This window comes from Lissotriton vulgaris, chromosome 4_1 (assembly GCF_964263255.1).
Source record: "Lissotriton vulgaris chromosome 4_1, aLisVul1.2, whole genome shotgun sequence".
NCBI classification, from domain to species: domain Eukaryota; kingdom Metazoa; phylum Chordata; class Amphibia; order Caudata; family Salamandridae; genus Lissotriton; species Lissotriton vulgaris.
This window is the reverse complement of record NC_141691.1, coordinates 653,540,062-653,560,168: the sequence shown is the minus strand read 5'-3', so window position 1 is coordinate 653,560,168 and position 20,107 is coordinate 653,540,062. Positions and strand designations below refer to the sequence as shown.

At 41.9% G+C, this 20,107-nt stretch overlaps 1 protein-coding gene across 1 annotated transcript in view; it reads left to right on the top strand.

The window, feature by feature from the left end:
• Positions 1–19,196, top strand: part of LOC147722384 (maternal DNA replication licensing factor mcm6-like) — a 564,785-nt gene extending 545,589 nt beyond the window's left edge. The window contains exon 18 of the mRNA XM_086964912.1: positions 18,836–19,196. Within this exon, the coding sequence (XP_086821038.1) occupies positions 18,836–18,958 (123 nt within the window). The 3' untranslated portion in view covers positions 18,959–19,196. The remainder of the gene's footprint in view (positions 1–18,835) is intronic.
• Positions 19,197–20,107: the final 911 nt, after the last annotated feature.

Here is a 20,107-nt window from a genome sequence, read left to right as displayed (position 1 = left end):
GGAAGGGAGCCCCCTGGTTTACACCAGCTCTAAGAGAGCATAGGAAAACTTTGCGAAATGCTGAGAGAAACTGGAGGAGAAAAAAAGATCCCGAATCCTGTGAACAATACAGGCAGTTTCTTTGAGCCTATAAAAAACATATACAGGAATCTAAAGCGACATTCTACGAAACTCGCATTAACAAGGCAGATAACGTTCAGAAGGAAACTTTTAAAATCCTCGCGGAACTAAGTAAAAACTCAACCTATAGAGACCACCCTCAATTGCGACACCTTTCAGAAATACTTCATAGAAAAGGTTGAAGTTATTTTACAAGAAATAACAAGTACCAGAGTTGGCTCCACTGAACTACATCCTGCTAAAACTCCAGGTGGAATGTACTTGTCTAGTTTTCCCCCGATTGATTCATTGAGCCTAGACACCTTAATGAGGAAAACAAACTCAGGCTCTCAAGCCGACCCATGTCCCCCTAGTGTGTTTCGCCTAGCCCGCCTCAGCCTAGAAGAACGCATTCTGTCCATGCTAAATAGGTCATTGAACACGGGACAGCTGCCAGCTAGCTTTAAAGAGGCCCGAGTGAAGCCCCTAATCAAGAAAGATGGGGCCGATCCGAAAGTATTAAAAAACTATCGGCCCATCTCCCAGCTTCCATTTCTATCCAAGGTGCTTGAGCAGCATGTTTTGAAGTCCCTGGCTGCGTTCCTGGAGTCTAACCATCTGCTCCATGAGATGCAGGCAGGGTTCCGTGCCCACCATAGCACCGAGTTAGTCATGCTCTCGGTGCTGGACGACCTTAGAGGGTTGGCTGACCGAAAGAAATCAAGCGCCCTGATACTTTTAGACCTATCAGCGGCGTTTGATACCATCAGCCATACCATACTCCTGGATAGGTTGGCCGAGTTTGGGTTTCGGGTCTCTGCTTACCTCTGGCTGGAATCCTTCCTGTCCGGGCGAACCCAGAGGATTCAGCTGGGAGAGGAGGTATCAGGAGCAGGAGACCTGACATGTGGGGTACCCCAAGGCTCCGCCTTGTCCCCCTTATTGTTCAACCTATACCTGCAACCACTAATAAGCACCTTGGCTGAGATGGGCTGTCGGGTGTTCAACTATGCAGACGACACCCAGTTGTTGCTGAGCATAGATGACACCGTACGGGCCCAGTCACTGGCACAGGAGATTCTTAGGTAAACAGTCAACTGGATGTCCAGGAATCTCCTGAAGATTAACCCCGAGAAAACAGAGGTGTTAATTGTGTCATCCACCTGTTCCCCCTGGTGTGACCTCTACTGGCCCCAGGAATTAGGGCCCACCCCTAAGCCAGCAATCGTGGTCAAAAGTCTTGGCATTAGAATAGACGGCGCCCTCTCAATGACCAATCAAATCTCTGCAGTAATAGGTACCTGTAACGGCATCATAAGACAACTGCGCAAACTTGTTCCACTTCTTTCCCAGTCCACGATCCGCACGATAGTTTCTGCCACCATACTGTCGAGGCTGGACTACGGAAATGCGCTCTACCTGGGCTTACCTAAAGCCTTAACAAACAGACTGCAGGTAGTCTTAAATGACGCGGCAAGATTAATCTTCAGACTTCCAAGGAGATCACATGCATCCCCGCTGTTGCTGAATCTTCACTGGCTACCAGTGACGCAAAGGTCGGCTTTCAAGAGCCTCTGCATAGCCCACAAGGCCATCTATGGGCAAGCCCCTTCCTATATCAAGGAAAGACTAGTCATATACAGGCCCGAAAGAAGCCTAAGGTCCTCCGAGGCTCAGTTGCTTGTATGTCCTCGGTTCAGGCTAGCAACAAAAGGAGGGAGATCCTTTTCGGTCCTATTGCCCAAAATGTGGAATAAGCTGCCAGAAGCTCTTCGCAAGGAAGGAAACCTGTTTCGCTTTAGGAAAGCCCTAAAGACAACCCTATTTAGAACAGCGTTGAGCTCAGTATAGACCTAGCTCGCCTCCTGTTGCTGCCCGAGCTGTGATGTCATTGCGGTCAAAAGCGCCCTGAGACCGGTCGGTGACTTGGCGCTATATAAACCGACATAAACATAAAATGCCCAGTTCTTTGGAGGTATTTGCAACAACTCTAGTCGCCGCACAATTATTCTAACTTGGGCCGCCAGATTGTTTCATACGTATCTTGTTGATCAGATTAAAAAAACTATTGGTCCTTTATCGCATGTGGACTTCACTTTGGGCACTAAGATTTTTTTCATTCAATGTATGTAGCACTGGCCGTTCCTTATAGCAGTAAACATGTCTTTAGTAATATAAACTTTCAAGTTGCGGTTTGGTCTTTATTCTTTTAATGTTACACTGCATCTGTCCAGGTATTGGCAAAGTAATGTTAAATATTTCAAGTTTTCAACTTTTTTAGTTGGTGTGGTGCTGTTAAAACATAAACCAGCTAGGCTGATGGAGTTTGAAGAATACTGGATACAGTTATAATTATAAATGGGCTGGACTTTAGTTTTTTTTTTTAAATGCATCCATGCCAACGCCACTTCATATAATGGTTTTGAACGGAGAACTTGGATTTTAGAAGCTTTCCTTCACTTGTGTGCTCAAGGTAATACTAGGACTGGGGGTAATAGCTGGTGCTGTATCCACAGACACTTGAAACAACTAGTTTTCTAGAACAAACTCAATCTTTAATGAATGGAACTTACCAATGTATCCAATCCATTATGATTAGCAAAGTGTGCAAAGCGAAGTGGCACGAACACCAGGAAAATAATTTTAAAGTTCCTGAAATGTACTGTACATATACATTTGTTTATCGTTTGAGCACTAGTACACATATGCTTCAATTGGAAATCTGATGATGCAACTCTTCCTGTAGCCCCACTACAATTGAAGATAGTGGTAGAAAAAAAATCAGTGTACTATGTGTTAGAAATTGGGCTACTGGTTGGAGAGGGTTAAACCCTACAGCAGCACTCACAATCTTTCAGGGTGAAACGCAAACAATGCACAAATCTAGCTGTGCTCAACCCCCTGGTAGCTTGGCACAAAAGCATTCAGGCTTAACTTGGAGCTAGTGTGTAAGGTATTCATATAACACTTAAAACAGTAATAAAGTGAAAACACAACATAAGCAAAATCTCTCACCAATTTGTCAAATAATGCATTACATTTTGCTCTGTTTCTACTTAAATGAAGGACAATCGGTACACCCAAAGTTATGAATTTTTAAAGTTCAAGGCAAAAACAATGCCTAAAAATTCAAAGCACTAACTAAGGACATCAAGTGAAGCAAGGTCTGGTCAAAGTTGAAAATATGATTGACCTCGGTGGAGAGCGAGTCAGATACAGGCAGTGCATTGAGTCCGATCACCACTTATTTTCACACTTACCCAAAACCTGAAGGAAGGAGTTCTCAGAAAGTAAAGTTCAGGCTGCAGGCATTTCTCAGGATAGAAGTCATTGTCAGGGAAGCTACTGGACAAACTCATGGTGAAGATTTCTACGTTCGGAATTAGTAACTTTTTTGGAAGTTTGAAAAACTCCAGTGGGACAAAACTTGGGTCTGTAGCTGATGAGATTTCTAGGAAGCCGGATATCCCTTTGGGGAAGGACCACTGTCAAAGATTTGCTGCTGTGAAGAAGGTAGCAGGAGCTGCCACAAAGTCCGGTCAACGGGCAATGCACCTTGGGCAGATGGATGAGCAGGTAGATCCCAGTCTTCTCTCAGTTGTCGGAGCAGTTTCTAGCCACGATTTGTTGAAGTCTGAATGTTAGAAATGGGATCTCTGGTTGGCTAAGGCTTGCGTCAAAGCCAGGCAGCGACAACTACTCTGGTCAGGGCAAGGGAGTTACAAGCCAAAGATAACCCGGCTCACCCCCTTGGTAGCTCAGGCTTATCCCGGAGGCAATGTGTAAAGCGTTTGAGCAACACACCACAAAAGAATCTCCACACAAGGTTATGTTAAAAATAGCCTTTGTATTCTCATAACACATTAGAATAGTAATCACATAATGTACATTGTGCCACCTGGCACTTGGTAATATCTACAAGTGATTATGTACACCTGACAGGGCCAACTGGACCACTGTCAGTACCGTCAAAAAGTGAAATTAGTAAATGTAGGACATATCATAAATGTACAACCAGTAATCACTGGCAAACACTGTACTCCGCATCATCCTTTAACATAAACCATTTAATGCACAGTATCACATTTAGGCGTGAAATACATTCTGCGCCAACCTTACCAGCATAAAAATTATGCAATCATCTCATAAGTCTAAACACGTTGGACAGTAACCCCACAGCAAAACCTCATGACATAAACCACAGTAGAAGCATAAATCACGGTGCATAACTCTCAGGGCATGAATCACCTTTCCTAGCAACACATATATCACATTAAGGCCTGGCACCCTACAAACCTAACAGTCCCCCTGGTCAACTGGCCTTCTCAATGGGGCTTAAATGCCATATGTCCAAAATGTCAAGGCTGCTGCCAAGGCAGCAGAATCCAAAGTGCACCATTGTTCTCAGGAAGAGGAGTGCATCTCACTCCTATCTCCTTCGAAATGCCCCCAAAGAACTGTGGCCTAAACGTAGCAGCTGATGCTAATTGCTGTGCAGCTGTGGACATCAAATGGGGCCTGGACACTCACTCTGCCCTTTGGACAAACCGGCAGAACCGTTGCAGTGGCCCACGCTGGTGCAGCGCAGCTGAGGAAAAAACAACTGGGCCCTGACACAACTGTGCCTTCAGGGCCCCACCGGGGTGCTCTAAATAACTCTGCCCCTATTGCAGCTGCCTGCGCTCTCGCAGGACAGCTGGGATCCGCCATGAAACCACAGGCACTACTGTACCCTCTCTTGTCCCACTCAGTGACTTCTGATTTACTTATGCCCAACGTTGGAGTTGCCCTCTATCAGGCTCGGCCGCTCATGAAATGGGCACCGACACTGTGACCTGACCTAGACTTCCCCCCCCCCTCCCCCCAGCCATCTCCACTCACTGGGCTGTGGGTCAGGCTCTCCTCTCCTCACCCAGCTCTCTGGAGGATGTACTCTCGGCCTCCTCTGGTCTCCCCGCTTCACCCGGGCATGTGCAGGGCTTCCCTCTCATGAGAGCCACGCTCTGGATCTGCTGACTTTCGCCTCAGTCTGTCTGGCTCTTCTCCCTACATCACCCGGGGTCCCTCCTGGTACACAGCACTTCAACATGGAGCCTGGAAGGCTCCGGGACCTCATACATGCGTAGTTTCCCTTTCCTCCCAGAAGTCTCGCCCACGGACAGGCACAGTTTTGCCTGACCGGTGGAGACAGCAATGTACAGGGCAGGCACATTCCTATTCAGTCAGGGGATTACTCATTCCACTACTCCCAGCACAGATGTCCTATTCAGCCCAGCGCTGACTCCCCCTCCCCTCCTGGAGCCACACACACACACACACCTCTCAGCCCCGGTCACTCACAAGCCAGACATCCAATTCACATCAGGCAGGCACACAGAAATGCCAACTTCTAAAAGTGGCATTTCTCCCATGATAATAAATCTGCGCAAACCATTGCTCAGCACTGATTCTCACAATTTCATACATACCAAACTTTACCACTCTGCTCCTCTCATACCATGAATTACCACTGACACACACTGATCAGGGAATCCCCAATGCATTCCTATGCGATGGCAGGCAAATCTCCCCAATGTACACAGAGCGCACGCACTTTACACTGGACCACAGTACTAAAATGCCCTGAGGCCTAAAACCACCAACACCAGGTTACAGAAAAAGGCTAGGAGAATACAAAAAGTTTTGTGGTTAACCTGCCAAAAGGGCCAAGTTCAACGCCGAAGTTTTGGATTTTGGCTATCTGACACCTTTAGCACAACTACCAAGAGTTCAGGACTGGAGGGGCACCACATTGCAGGGGGTTTGAACTCACTCTGGCTATATGCAGGTTTAAGATGTTTGGAGCACTTTCTGTCCATAAGTCATCAGAAGGCCAGCCAACTAGCCCTTTGAGTCACTCTGGTAGTCCTGGGTTCAAGTGATGAACCAGAGCTCAAGCAGCGTGGCAGGCCTTTAAGGGTTCAAGGCAGGCAGCAGGCATCAAAGCAGTCCTTTCAGGGTCAGCAAAGCATTCCTGTCCCCACACAAAACCTAGTATGAAGAATTCTGCCACTCATGGCAGTATCCTAAGTTAAGAGTTTAATCTCAGAACTGTTATGCATTGATAATAAAGCACCTGTAGAGCGCAAAAATACCCATAGGTTTCAAGGCGCTGAAGACCAGGGGCTGGAGTAATGAAGTTACTAGACGTAGGCTTGCTCTAACAACCATGTTTTTAAGGCCTTCCTGAAGCTTAGAAGGCCTGTATGTGCTGAAGTGAAACAAAGTATAAACCACCATGCCAGATGTCCCAATATAAATCCAATGGAGAGCCCCTCAAGGCATGCTCAAAAGTAGTCCGCAAAAATCAAAATGAATGAAATGTAACCGAAGGTAATAATTGAAAAGTAAATGAACAAAGAATACATCATTATATACTGTGCATTACATTTGCAAATGCATCAATATAACAGTAACCTCTAAAAACACAGGACATCTTCAATCTCATTTAGCCCCCTAGGGTGCAAGATGTTCAGCAGCTTTTTCAAAACTATTTCCCATTTAAGGAGTTTGTCAATTCCTGGAAAGGGGTTAACTTTTGTTCAACTTGAACCCATTTAGGTAAACTGGATTATTTTGGCTCCTGAAACCGTAATTTAATTTTGAATTAGAAAAGCTTCATGGTATTTGAGAAAGCCAGTAACCCTATTTTATTGACATGTTCTCAATATATTGCATTTTAGGTGTTTTTTAGTTCCCAATAAATTTGGAAATAATTCTATCTATGTACCTGAAGAAAGTATTTGGAAATAAAACCGGGAACACTGAAAGCACATAAAATATCTGTGGGATAATTGCCATTTAATATCTTCAATCTTATCTCGCCAATTTCAACACTTCTTAGATAATATTAATAATATTGTCACAATTTTGATTTTACTGTGTCCTTTATCAAATTCGAGACAATACCAAGATATTTTCTTTTCTTTACACAACAGAATGTTGGACTGATGAATAACCTCTTAATGGGTAAAAACGTAAAGTTATTTGGGGTTTAGTATCATTGGACTGGAACATTCAGAAATGCTTATAAAGAAATGCCACCAGCATTGGCAAATCTCAAGAGCAGCATTTTTAATGCAGATGCCCTTTTTTGCTTCTGAATTTCTGATGAGACAAATGGGAGGTTTGAAAGCTACTAAAAATAAAAAAAATTGATTGTGGACAACCTTGTCTCGTAACTCTCTAACTGAAAAGAAAAACAGCTGCTCATTAATAACATAGCTTATGGTTGAGCATATAGAACTGCAATCATTTCTCTAAAATGATCACAAAGTTGGAAAATATTCATAACACAAAACAAAAAAATGCCAGTTCACTTTAATAAAATCTTTTTTAGCATCTAATGCAAGGAGCCCTATGTAGTCTTGTGTAGAATGCACATTGTATAATACATGGCATTTGAACATGGTATTAGCTGAAAATATAACTTTAAAAACCGTGTTTAATTATACTATTTAGTACTTTAAGGAGTCTGCAGATATTTTGTAGCTATTGGTAATGAAACTGATCGGTAATTAGAAATTGATTATACCAGATCCTGATTTCCTTTTATCAGATCTTGCCATTCATAAGGATCTTTGGTCGACTGACCTTTTTATCTACTGAGAAGTGTGAAGGGGAGAAAACCTATACAATCCCCTCTAACAATGGGACTCCACTCGGAAAAGAAGACTGGACTAAGACTTAAAATTTAAGGGGTTTATTACAAAGCCAAAAATAACTGGACATACAAGCACCTCATAACGAGGTTGAAAAAATACATGGGCACTAGTACGAAATTCATTCTACAGATTAACCTAATTTGGTGCAACGTGAAAAGGATAAGCAATTCTAAAAAGATTAAACAAGTAACAATTGATCCAATATCCAAATTAGACTTAATCAGTTTTACATAAAAAGAAAATTGGTTAATTCTATCCCTACTCAGACACTAATGTGACATCCTACATCACATCCTTCAGGCAAAGTCGAGGAAAAAAAAGGTGTCTTCTTGTGAAGACTTCCTAAGAAGTACATTCACTTTAGAATGGGTCAGAAACTATCTAAGTCTTCATTCCAGAGTCGATCCCTTCTCTTACCCTGCTAATGGCTCTCTGCTCTCATCAGCCCTATCTGTCTAGTCTGCCTCTTTTCCCCAGGGCACTGTCCCTAATACAGAACGAACAGTTGCCCTTGGGTCCCAGGCTTCTCCAGCGAGCTTCCAATTATCGAATTCCACTGCTACATTGTTGCAGGTCTCCTCCACACCTAACTCCTAAAACAAAGAGCATCAGTCTAGCTAACGAGGAAAATGTCCTTGCACCTGCAACCTAAAGCATGTGAACAAATCAACCTTGCACCTACAAATCTGCTGACTTCATTAAACTGAGAGCCTTCCCAAGGAAAAATTGTTTCAGGCCAACTCGATTTTGCTAAAGTAAGAAAACACGAACAGGCCTTTCCATTACAAAACGTACATTTTCACTTCAGGTCTTTACACAACAAACCTACCATTTAAAATATTGCAATTATAAACATGAAATTTCTCTACTTTAAGGCACATTTAGGCATCTCTACATGTGCCGACTTTTATGGTGCATGTTTAAATCTAATGCATTACATTACACACAAATGACTCACAAACTCTTGCAATAAGCAGTTGCGTTTAAATGTAGTTTTACATTTTCCTACTAACATGAACGAATTGTCTAACATACACACATTATTCATTATTATAGCCACATTTTCTAATGACTAAATGTTTAGTTCAACCCAGAATATATATGGGTGCGGACTATCCGTGATTATGATGTACCCCAACAAATTTCAGAATAACATGACGCTCTATTGAAATTATAGTGAGCTGTTTGTCAGCTTTGGATAATATTATTGTCAAAATGTCTTTAAATGATTCAGATGTTAAATCAACTTCTCCAAATTCTGTCCCGAGTAAGTACGGTGAAACAATTGAGCAGAGAAAGCTTGGCAAAATTCTGCAGGAATACCATCGGGACCAGCCACCTTTGTTTTAAGAGATTTGACGGACTAATTAAGTTCCGCAACAGTAATGGTTTACTTTAAAGTTAGTCTGTCAGAATGAGAAGGTACATGTTAATTACATGCTTCGAAAAAAGATATCAATTTCTCTGGGATATATTGTTTGAGGTTTATTGTATAGATTTCAACAAACATTTTTCATTCATGTAAATGTATTAATCGGCAAAGTCGTAATATTTACTCTTTTATAGCGTGCATTTGAGTTGTATATTTTTTATGTAAATTAGCAATTTACATTCTTTATTGGAAATAAAATGCAGATTCACTTTCTTATTAGAAATCTGAAGGCCCACATGCTTGTGGATTAGTCCATAATATTCATAGTGAAGTTTCTGTAGCTTTAATTTCTATGTATTGCTAACAGATATAATAACGAGATGTTCAGTTTTGGAGATTTTTCTCTTAATTTAATAGGGTTAGTCCGAACTCGTGGCACTTCTGTCTGCAGAATTCAGTGGAGTTGCATGAAAACTCCACGAGATTCCGCAGAGTTCTGCCAATGGGAGGAAATTATGCAGCTCACTCTGCAATTTAGCGCTGGTAGCACTAGCAACTCTGAAAAATCAGTACAAATGGCACCATACATTGCACAAGAGTGTGTAGTTCTTGAAGTTGTGTTTGCTGCAACTCGAGTAGAAAATCAGCTTGAGCAGCAGCAAATCTATTCGAGCAGCAGCCATCTTACCACCAGTGTTAGAAATTTGTGCTAGGGGACACAGTGCCTCTCTCGTGCTATCCCACATATTCTGGAGCCTTCTGGGAGAAAAAATCCAACACAGATTGACACAATTTGACTTGAAGTCTGTATTCAAGAGTAACACAGTGACCAAAATTCCACCAATTCCTTGGGCAGGATGAATCATTCCACCTACCCCTAAAATGTTGCTGAAAATGCAGTCATTGAGATTGTTATACCTCTGATGTAAGCTTTAAGATCATCCATCAAATTATCTGCGATGGTGCACCTGGACTATTACAAATACAGTACTAGAGGGTGACCGCTTTGGTTTATCATCATAATTTGGGATGATATCAATATTCAAGTCAAGTCATAGTTTATTGTATGATTAATTAAAATCTTTACAATTCCCCCCATTATACATAAAAACATATAAAAAGTATCATTACATTAACTATTAAAACCAAAAGACATTAACGCAATCCCATTAGTTATTTGGAAAAAGTGCAAGGGCTTATATTTCAATTCAAATGTTAAAAACACATTTGTTGCAATTCCTGATAACAAAATCATTTTCCTGCCTAAATCCCTGATTGCGCTTTAACTTATTATGGTGTAGCCTCTCCCACTCTACTGAGTGGAAGGCACAAAAGACAGACTATCAGTTAGGCGGCAAGTTATGACATCATAATGGGTCCTAAAATTTAAAACTAGAACAGCCTAATTAAAAAGAATAGAGAACCCTAAAATGAGGCAATTATTTTAGTCCATCTTTTATGGGCCTACAACTAGACAGGGTCTCTTAAAAGATTTTACATTCAGTCCATTTGTTACAGTGATGGGTCAACCGTGGCCTTGCAGCGCAGATCGTACTTGTTTAGTTTACTCCCCATCGGCTTGCTGTAAGAGTCTTCTAACCATTGTCATGTATTTGACCCCCCTGGCAGGGCAGGAAAATGCAAATACCCTCCAACCAGCATATCACCGCTTGCCTGAACGAGCGAATATTCAGATCTTTAAAGATGAATTTTAAGTACTGTCTCCTCTGGTCCGTGACTGCTGGGCAAGCGCATAATAAGTGGGTTAACGATTCTACTTGAAAACCACATAATCGACAGTTCGCGGTTTGGAAGGACTTTTTCCAAGATGGCTGCAGGTCTTTTAAATCATGCAAGCCCATTCGGTAATGTGTGAAGCTTTTTTAACTGCAAGCTGAAGTGAGACATGCTTGTAGCTTTAAGGATCTATAAGAATTGATGACCGTCCACCCATGCCTGTGCTTGGCGATTGCTTTTTTGTCTTCCAGCAGAGATTTCTTTTTAGCTGCATCATTAGCAGTTTTACTGAAGCTTACTCGATCAACCCCATTTTTCTATGCTGTTTGTAATTCCAACTCAGCCAGTGAAGTTCTCAAGTGACTTCCCCAGAAATTCGGTATTTCGAGGTTCATCTGGTGCTTGATTTCATCCCAGCATAATCAATTCATGATATCTGGATTAGAAAAGCTGAATTTATAGCATAGTTTAACAAAGCCACTCATGCCCCGATATTTCTGATTCTGGAGGCCCAATTCCAGCCGGACCTGAGCTGGGGAGGCAGACTTTGGCAGGTCAAAGACAGCCTTATAAAGTCTTGTCTGGAGTTTCTTTACTACATCTGCTTCCTTGCCACAACAGGAGACTGACCCATATGACAGGGTGGGATGAATTTGTGCAGCCATACCTTTTAGCAGATGAGTATAGTTCAGGCAGTCCAGTTTTTTGCTTAATAGTCTGTATGCATACATTAGCGATTGTGCTTTAGCGGCCAGTTTATGTTCCTTATGTGTTGTGCCCTGCCCTATTGTTACGCCGAGATATTTGTAGGAGCCTTGCTCTTCCACAATTGCCCCTTTCACCGACCATTTAAGCTAAGTTGTTTTGGAATCTACTAAACAATTTTTGTTTTCTTTGTTTAGTTCCAATGTTTCCTGATCCAGGTAGGTTACTAGGCTGCTTATTGATCTTTGTAAAGCAATAGGGGTTTAGCTCAGCAAAACAATGTCATCAGCATACTTTAAAACAGAAACTGACTCATTGGCCAAGTTTGGCAAGTGGAAATCGACTTTTTCCATATGCGTTGTAATATCTGAAAGGAGCAAATTAAATAGGGTTTGCGCTAGAACACAGCCTTGTTTTAAACCTTGTTGCGTATGGATGCTTGATGTTGTACTGCACCCGCCGCCCAGCTTTACTCTTGCCTAAGTATCAGTATATAAGGCAGTTATAGCATTGAGCATTGTACTAGGCAATCCCCATACATTGAGTTTCTTCCAAAGACGCCTTCTGCTCACTCGGTCGAAGGCGGGTTTTATATCCACAAAGCTTAAACAGCCTGGTTTTCTTTTTTTGTGCTTTTTCAGTTGAGTGCTAGAATGGACAAGTTAGTTATGGTGCCCATCCCTTACCTAAAGCCCATCTGGAACTTGGGAATTAGGTTCTTTTCATCCATCCAGTCTTGGAGCTGGACTAACACACAAGAAGCATAAAGCTTGGCCTCTACATCTATCGAGGAGATCAGTCTGTAGTTTCCCGGCTTGCGGTGATCTCCCTGTTTAAATATAGGATGGATTATATTCCCTTTCCAGGAAACTGGAATGTTGGAATGTGTGTAGATCTCATTAAAGAGGGCTGTGTGCATGGAGGACCAGAAATCTGGGTCATTTTTGAAAATTGCATTGGGCAGCCCATTTGGACATGCCGCTCCCTCGGTCTTAAGTTTTAATATTATACCTCATAATTGATTTATGTTGGTCAAGTTATTTAGTTCATTACTGCTTGTGTCTGATCCTGTAGCTCTGCCTTACACATTTTCCTGATAGGATGTTGATTGTGTATTTTCTTTCTCGAGGAGCGGCCCACAGGACCCTTCTTCGAGCCCTGCTACTGTATTACTGTACAGGTTTCGCACATGTTGAATCCACATTTCTTCTCCAATTACGGCTTCTTGTTGCAGTCTTTGGCCTATAGATAATTTATTATGCCCCAAAAGTAACTGCTGTTTGGAATTTTACTTGCGCTCAATAATTTTGTCCATATGGTATCCTTATAAGCTATTTTTGCGCTCCTCAGCTTCCTCCTGTAGTTGTCCTTAGTTCCTTCAACTTATGTTTCTCAATTTTTCGGACTATTTTTGCCGCCCTTGGTTCTCTTTTGGTCTCTGTCCTTAATATACTACCAGGAGTGGCTGGGAATCTTTGAATTAGTAACTGGGCCAGCTGTTAAGTTTTTACACGCTCTCCTTCTAATTGCCGGCCCAATTTGGCCAAAAATTCCCTAGCTGTCTCCTGTATGATGTTCGAAACCACTCCCCGCCATTTTAATTTTTGTAAATTGAACCTTTCTGGATGTTGCATAATGGAATTAATTTTTTGTTCATGCATTAATTTGATATTCATTCTCAAGATGTGGGGTAGGTGATCGCTTTCAACTCGTGGGGTAATTTTAAATATGTCGATGTGGGAGCAACCTATTACTGATGATACAAAAAACCAAAGAACACAGCAGCAGACCAAGGTTTAGCACATCAACTTCTTCTGTTTCAGAATTTCTAGTGGTGCAACCACTCTCATCATCCGCTGCCAAGGATGTCCGTCATATGAAAAGTTTTACAAGAAAAATTGAGAGGTGCACTCAGTGAAGTCAATAGATCAAAAAGTTCATAGATTTTGTGAGTCTTCTGTCCTTTCTTTAATGGATTCTTTATTTTCTCTTTTTTTAAATACACAGGCACAGCCAACGCGTTTCATTCCCTTTAGTGCCTTGGGAATTTCGTCATGGCTGCAAAAGATGTTAACATGCATGAGCTTTTTTCTGGTGTTAAAATAGACATAACAATAGCCTATGTAATATACAAAATTAGATTAAAATTGATTGGAATTAACACCAAAAGACCTAGCCGTCTAAAAAGTCAAATGCCAAAAGGCCTATTTACTAATTTATTCTAAAAGCAAGTACAGCCTCACCAGTACATTGCTTACACATCTAGTCAAATTTATCATGAAACGTCAGATTACCTGGAACCCAACCAAGCGGGATTCCGCCAGGCACACTCCACCGAGGCGGTGATCCTCGCCGTGCAGAACACCCTAAGGACCAACGCCGACAATGGAATTCATCAGGCCCTCGTACTACTCGACCTATCGGCCGCGTTCGACACGGTGGACCATACCATACTATTACACCGTGTCGAACAAGCCGGCCTCAGTGGCGCGGCTCTCTCTTGGATTAAGTCCTTTCTGACGGACAGATCCCAGGCTGTAAAGCTGGAGAACTTCACAGCCCCCACACTCCCAACCACTTGCGGTGTCCCACAGGGCTCCTCACTGTCTCCCCTACTTTTTAATCTTTATCTCAAACCCCTAATGCACTCCCTGAAAAATAGAAAAGTCATTTTATTTAACTACGCAGACGATTTGCAGCTGGTATTCCCCCTCAACTCCCCGGACTCCGTCGAGGAATTCCAAAAGACCATGCTGCATATTCAGAGCTGGATGGATCGGAACCACCTTAAGCTAAACCCAGGAAAGACTGAGTTAGTACTCCCTAGCAACAGCGCACTCAGTTGGGGGCCCCACTTCTGGCCACCCTCAATGGGCACACCCCCATCCCCCTCCCAGTCAGCTAAAAGCCTCGGGGTCACTCTTAGTGCTGATCTCTCTCTGAAAACAGTGATCTCCTCCTGCTTCTTTCAGCTAAGAAAGATTAAAAAAATCGCTCATTTGCTGACCCATTCTGCTCTCATCCAGGCAGTACTCGCACTGGTTCTCTCGCGATTAGATTTCTCCAACTCTACCTACCTCGGCCTTCCCCTCACCATCTCTAAACGCCTGCAGATTGTTCAAAATCAAGCAGCCAGATTAATTTTCAAGAGCAATCGCAGGAAGTCAGCCAAACCTCTGCTAGCCTCCCTCCACTGGCTCCCCATCACCCATCGGATAACCTTTAAGACAGGCTGTATAATTTTCAAGGCTCTTCACGTAAAAAGCCCTAGGTTCATCAACCAACTCATTAACAAACACGAACCGACCCGCGAGCTCTGCTCTGCCCATCTGTCCCTTCTCATGGTGCCGACATTTAAAAAGAAACGACTCGGCGGATCCAGCTTCGCATACCTCGCCCCAAAAACCTGGAACTCTTTGCCCTTGTCTATCCGGAGCTGCACCAAGCTGACCGAGTTCAGGCGAGCATTGAAGACCTGGCTATTCAAACAAGCGTACAGCTAGAACACTACACCTTCTGACCCCTCACTAACCATCTCTCATCTGTTTTCTTCAGCGCCATGAAACCCCTGGGTGCCCGCGCGCTTAACAAATTCCGCATAGAATAGAATAGAATAGAATATACTGATCCAGATAGTGTAATTAAACCTGAACTGGTTCCACCGACACGGGTGATAATTGGGACAATATCTTATCCCCCATGCCCATCAAAGTTATAATTTTGGAATAATCGGTACCTTGACGTTCTCTTTACATTCTGACCATGGTTAACTGAACATCACACTTTGCTATCTTGTATACCTCTTATCTTGGACTTCATACGGTTCTCATCTTGTATATAATACGTGTCATTCTATTCTTCACTTTTTGCCTTTGTTTAACACTATATCTTGCACGGTTGCACTATTTCCGGTTTCGGGTGCCTTTTTTCCCCAATAGACACGTGTCGGTGGAACCAGTTCAGGTTTAATTACACTATCTGGATCAGTATAATCATGATAAATTTGATTAGATGTGTAAGCAATGTACTGGTGAGGCTGTACTTGCTTTTAGAATAAATTAGTAAATGGGCCTTTTGGCATTTGACTTTTTAGATTGCTAGGTCTTTTGGTGTTAATTCCAATCATCTTTAATCTAATTTTGTATATTACATAGGCTATTGTTATGTCTATTTTAACACAAGAAAAAAGCTCATGCATGTTAACATCTTTTGCAGCCCTGACTGAATTCCTAGGGCACTAAAGGGAATGAAACGCGTTGGCTGTGCCTGTGTATTTTAAAAAAGAGAAAATAAAGAATCCATTAAAGAAAGGACAGAAGACTCACAAAATTATTGCTGATGATAGTAAAGTCTATAATTGAACAAACGTTTCTGCTTAAATATGTGGCTGCCGCTGGTATGTCTCCAAGTGTGTTGCCGTTCAAAATTTGTCAGACCAAGAGTTTCTAGTTTGTTCACTAATATTCGATCCCCCCGGTTATCTTGCCTATTACTTTCATTCTGAGTTTTGGCTATAAGGTTACAGTTGAAGTCGCCTGAAATTACCATTTGGCAATGCTGGTGACTTCTCTGCATTGATCTTATTAGATTCATTAGAGTAGTGTCCTTTCCTTTCTGCTTCTTTCTCTCGGGATGAATGTAAACATTGACTTATAAAAGTTGCCACTTTGATTTATCAGACATGTTTGCCAGTTAGTTTGATCACTTGGACCCAGTTAGTCCCGGTATCCATTTCTTCGGTTGACCAGTCATGTTTTTGTGCAATATAGATTGATGGACCCCCTCTGGAGTGCCCAAAGATTGAAAATCTTTGTGCCAGAATATAGTATTCTATAAACCCTGCAATTGAAGTTGGAGTCAATTTCCAGATTACCTGAAGCAAGATTGTCTTTTTGAAGGAAGAAGGATAGAGTTTCGTGGTCCTGCCCCATGTCTTTAAATCCATGGATGTTCCATGAGCAGATCGTAAAGCTGGCTGGTCCAACCTCGTCCTTATTAAGGACCAGCGTCCTTTCTCCTGTTGATGTTTTCGGTTCTTCATTAGGTATACAACATTCATTCTCCATCAAGAGGAAACAGTGAAACTGTCAATCTTAAGGAATTGAAACATTATATCATGGTCTAAAATATCGGTTTTATTTTTAGTAAAAATAGATGAACTGAAAAATGTTTTAGTGACATAAGATAATTCAGGAATGTTAAAGATGAAGACTAGAGAAAATTCTAAACACCTTGTTCTTAGGAAAATCAAGCGGTCAATGAGCTTGGTGTTCAGTAACTTTCCCAACCATGGATCTAACTCGAGGTGGAGAACCATTTTGATTACATTGATTTGAGTGTTGACATATCGTTTTACCCTTTCATTGTGTGGACTAAATATCTTGTTCAAAATAAAACAAATGCAATTAAGTCTTGAGTAGTCTACACAAAACTTAAAAAATAAATCCTGTAGACTAAATATATGAAGATAATGTAATACTGTAATAGTAACTTAGATCAGATGAATGCTTACAATAAAAAAGTTAGTCAAAGAGAAATAAAACCAAAAATAGCCTGTTATGAGCTGGTGCAGCAGCTGTGATAGAAGTGGTGTAGCTAGGCCTTAGGCTGCCAGTGGCGGCCCCTGCGTTTGCCACCCGCAGAGGGGGTGCTGACGATTCATGTGGCCACAGGTAAGAACGCGGGGGGTTACTACCGATTCTTGTGGCCACAGGTTAGAGTGGGGGAGGAAGGCCTGCTGCCAAAACTTGTTATGCCTAGGTCGGTCTGCCCCCCCCCTTAGCTATGCCACTGTTTTAGAGTGGGGAGAAACTGCCAAGCCTCTCGCCTGATGAGATCTTCTTTCTCTGAACAGTGTGTGTAGAATTCAAGTCGGTCACCAATATGCTCGTGCTCGGAGATGGAAACCATTTCAATTCACTAGAACTGAACCGCAATAGATATTGCCAAATTTAGGTAAGGCTTTGGAGCATAAGATAAATAATCGCCCTAAACCAGGCGGCAATCTAAGCAGTTAGCTACTGCCATGGGCTCACTGTAATGCTGCCTCTCCGTTCTGCACACCTGTGCATCTCCAGAGTTCCTTTTTTTAAGTCTGTGTTTTTGAAACAAAGAAAAATAGAGAAAGTAAAGAGCCCAACTCGGCTTGATCACACTCGGGGCCTTATTACGATCCCTGTTGAGCCAACCATCTGACACCCACAACCACAATCTGATTCTGACCTCCGAGGCCGGCAATGTACCCCCGACGTTTTACAATACAACTACTGCTACTGCAGAGGTCTTATCTATGATGGGGCACATGCCCCTGAATATGTCACTGCAAGTGGGTACAAATTCACAGGAATATGTACGCAGATTCATGACCTATGTGGAGATCTGCTTGTGCACCATTTACCTCATTGCTGGAGTGTGGTGATCTTTACGCAGTCCAGTGAATAGGGATACATGCCACCTACAGACTTACCTGCATTCCAACACACACAGGGTCAGTCTTCGGGGCTCAGCTGTCGCTGTGTATGGGGGACCTGGAGAAAGGAATCTATGCCAGAGACTGTTAGGGGAAGCTGATTGGGTGAGTTTGCACACCAAATCCTTTGTTTCTGACAACTTGAGTCAGTCAGTTCGACCACCACGGTCGGGTCGATTGAACCCAACATCGTAATCCGGACGGCGTTTGGTGATCCATGTACTGCCCTATGGATGCTGCTCTTCTCGGACCGCCATCTTGGAGGTCAGAGAAAGGATGTCAAAGTCAGTTTTCTTTCAGCGGTTGGTCGGAGTACAGGATGCATGCATCATAATCTGGCGTTCAGACTGACCGCTTCTGACAAGACCGCGGAAGTCAAACCGCCTCAGACAGGTCTGATGTCAAAGCATAATGGCTTTACTTCATCATTTTACAGTGGACATTTATTTCACTGTTTATAATGCACACATTTATTAGGTTTGTATTAACTTTGCAATGTATAATATACATAATTTTATTATATCAATATTCAATGTCCTGTCCAGTATAGCTTGATATATTTTCGATTTTGTCACAAATACAATCATATGTGATTGAAGTATTCTTGCTAGATAGATGAGATTCCTGTGGAAATTAAATATGTAATTTGTAAGTCAAAGCATCATAAAGCTATATTTCAACATTGATGCCTGGATAATTGCCTTTTTCTTTCTTTAACCTGTGTATAACCTAAAACTAATTTTCTTTCAGGATAACATTTTATTAGAACTCAACAAAACTGGGTTAAAAGCATTCAAACCCGGGGATGATGAAGCCACGCTGGAAGAGGACCCATTTCTAGTTGTTAATCCAAATTATTCCATAGAAGATTGAAACTTGACTGATTGCTGAGCAGGATTCAATTAATACAAAAGAATTGTACTTGTAATAGTGTGCTTCTTCTTCCCTCATTATTCATGTTAATATATTTCTATACTTTGTACAATTTTCTGATTGAATAAATCACTTGGAAAAAAAAGAACAAAGAAATGAAAAGCACTTATGTCAAACTAATTTTAGGTATTTAAATATTTTCATAACCATTAATAAACGATTATGCATTAAACACGTTTCTCTTTTGTGAAACTGAATTAAATTCATAAAAGTGCGCGCTGAGAGATTACATAAAATAGCTCGTGCTGCTATGACTTCCTACTTGTGTTTTTTGCATTAGCCCGTGTTGAATATATTCACAGCACTTGCTGAGGCATTAGGATTTTCTGCAATTGCATGTATTGAGGCACTTCACAAGTTCTGCTATGAACGCCTATATACTTTTGCTAGTCTAATGGTGTCTTAGTCCACACAATAGCATTATATTGCCTAAGGAATTCAAACTGTGAAGCTGTGAGAACCAGAGCTGATAGTCTTGATGTGAATTGTGACTGAGTTGTTCCTGCAAGGCCTAAACAATCAGAAATTGGGCTCGCTTCATTGACGACATATTTTTCATATGGCAGGGACCCGTAGAGCTATTAGAAGAATTCCTTAGCTGGCTCAACCTAGGGGACCCCAACCTGAAATTTACAGCAACACACAGTAGATCCAAGGTTAACTTCTTGGACATATGCATTAAGAGCCAAGACGAACAGCTGAAGGTGGAATTATATAAGAAAGAGTCCGACAGGAATACAATCCTGCACTACTCGAGCTATCATCCCAAGAGCCAGAAAGACTCAATACCTTTTGGTGAGTTTCTCCGGCTCAGGAGAAATTGTACGGACTTAGCAGACTTCCACAAACATGCCCAAGAAATGAAGAAGAAATTTAGGGATCGAGGCTACCCCAAGAAATTGATTAATCATTCACTTAAGAGAGCGCAATGCTATAATAGGGACTGCCTCATAAAAAAGGCAGACAACAAAAAGACGCAGGACAAAATAGTGATGGTGAGCCAGCATTCAGTCATAGCCAACCAAATCAAGAACATCATTAACCATAATTGGAAGATTTTAAACAATGGTCCAGATGTCACCCCGTTGG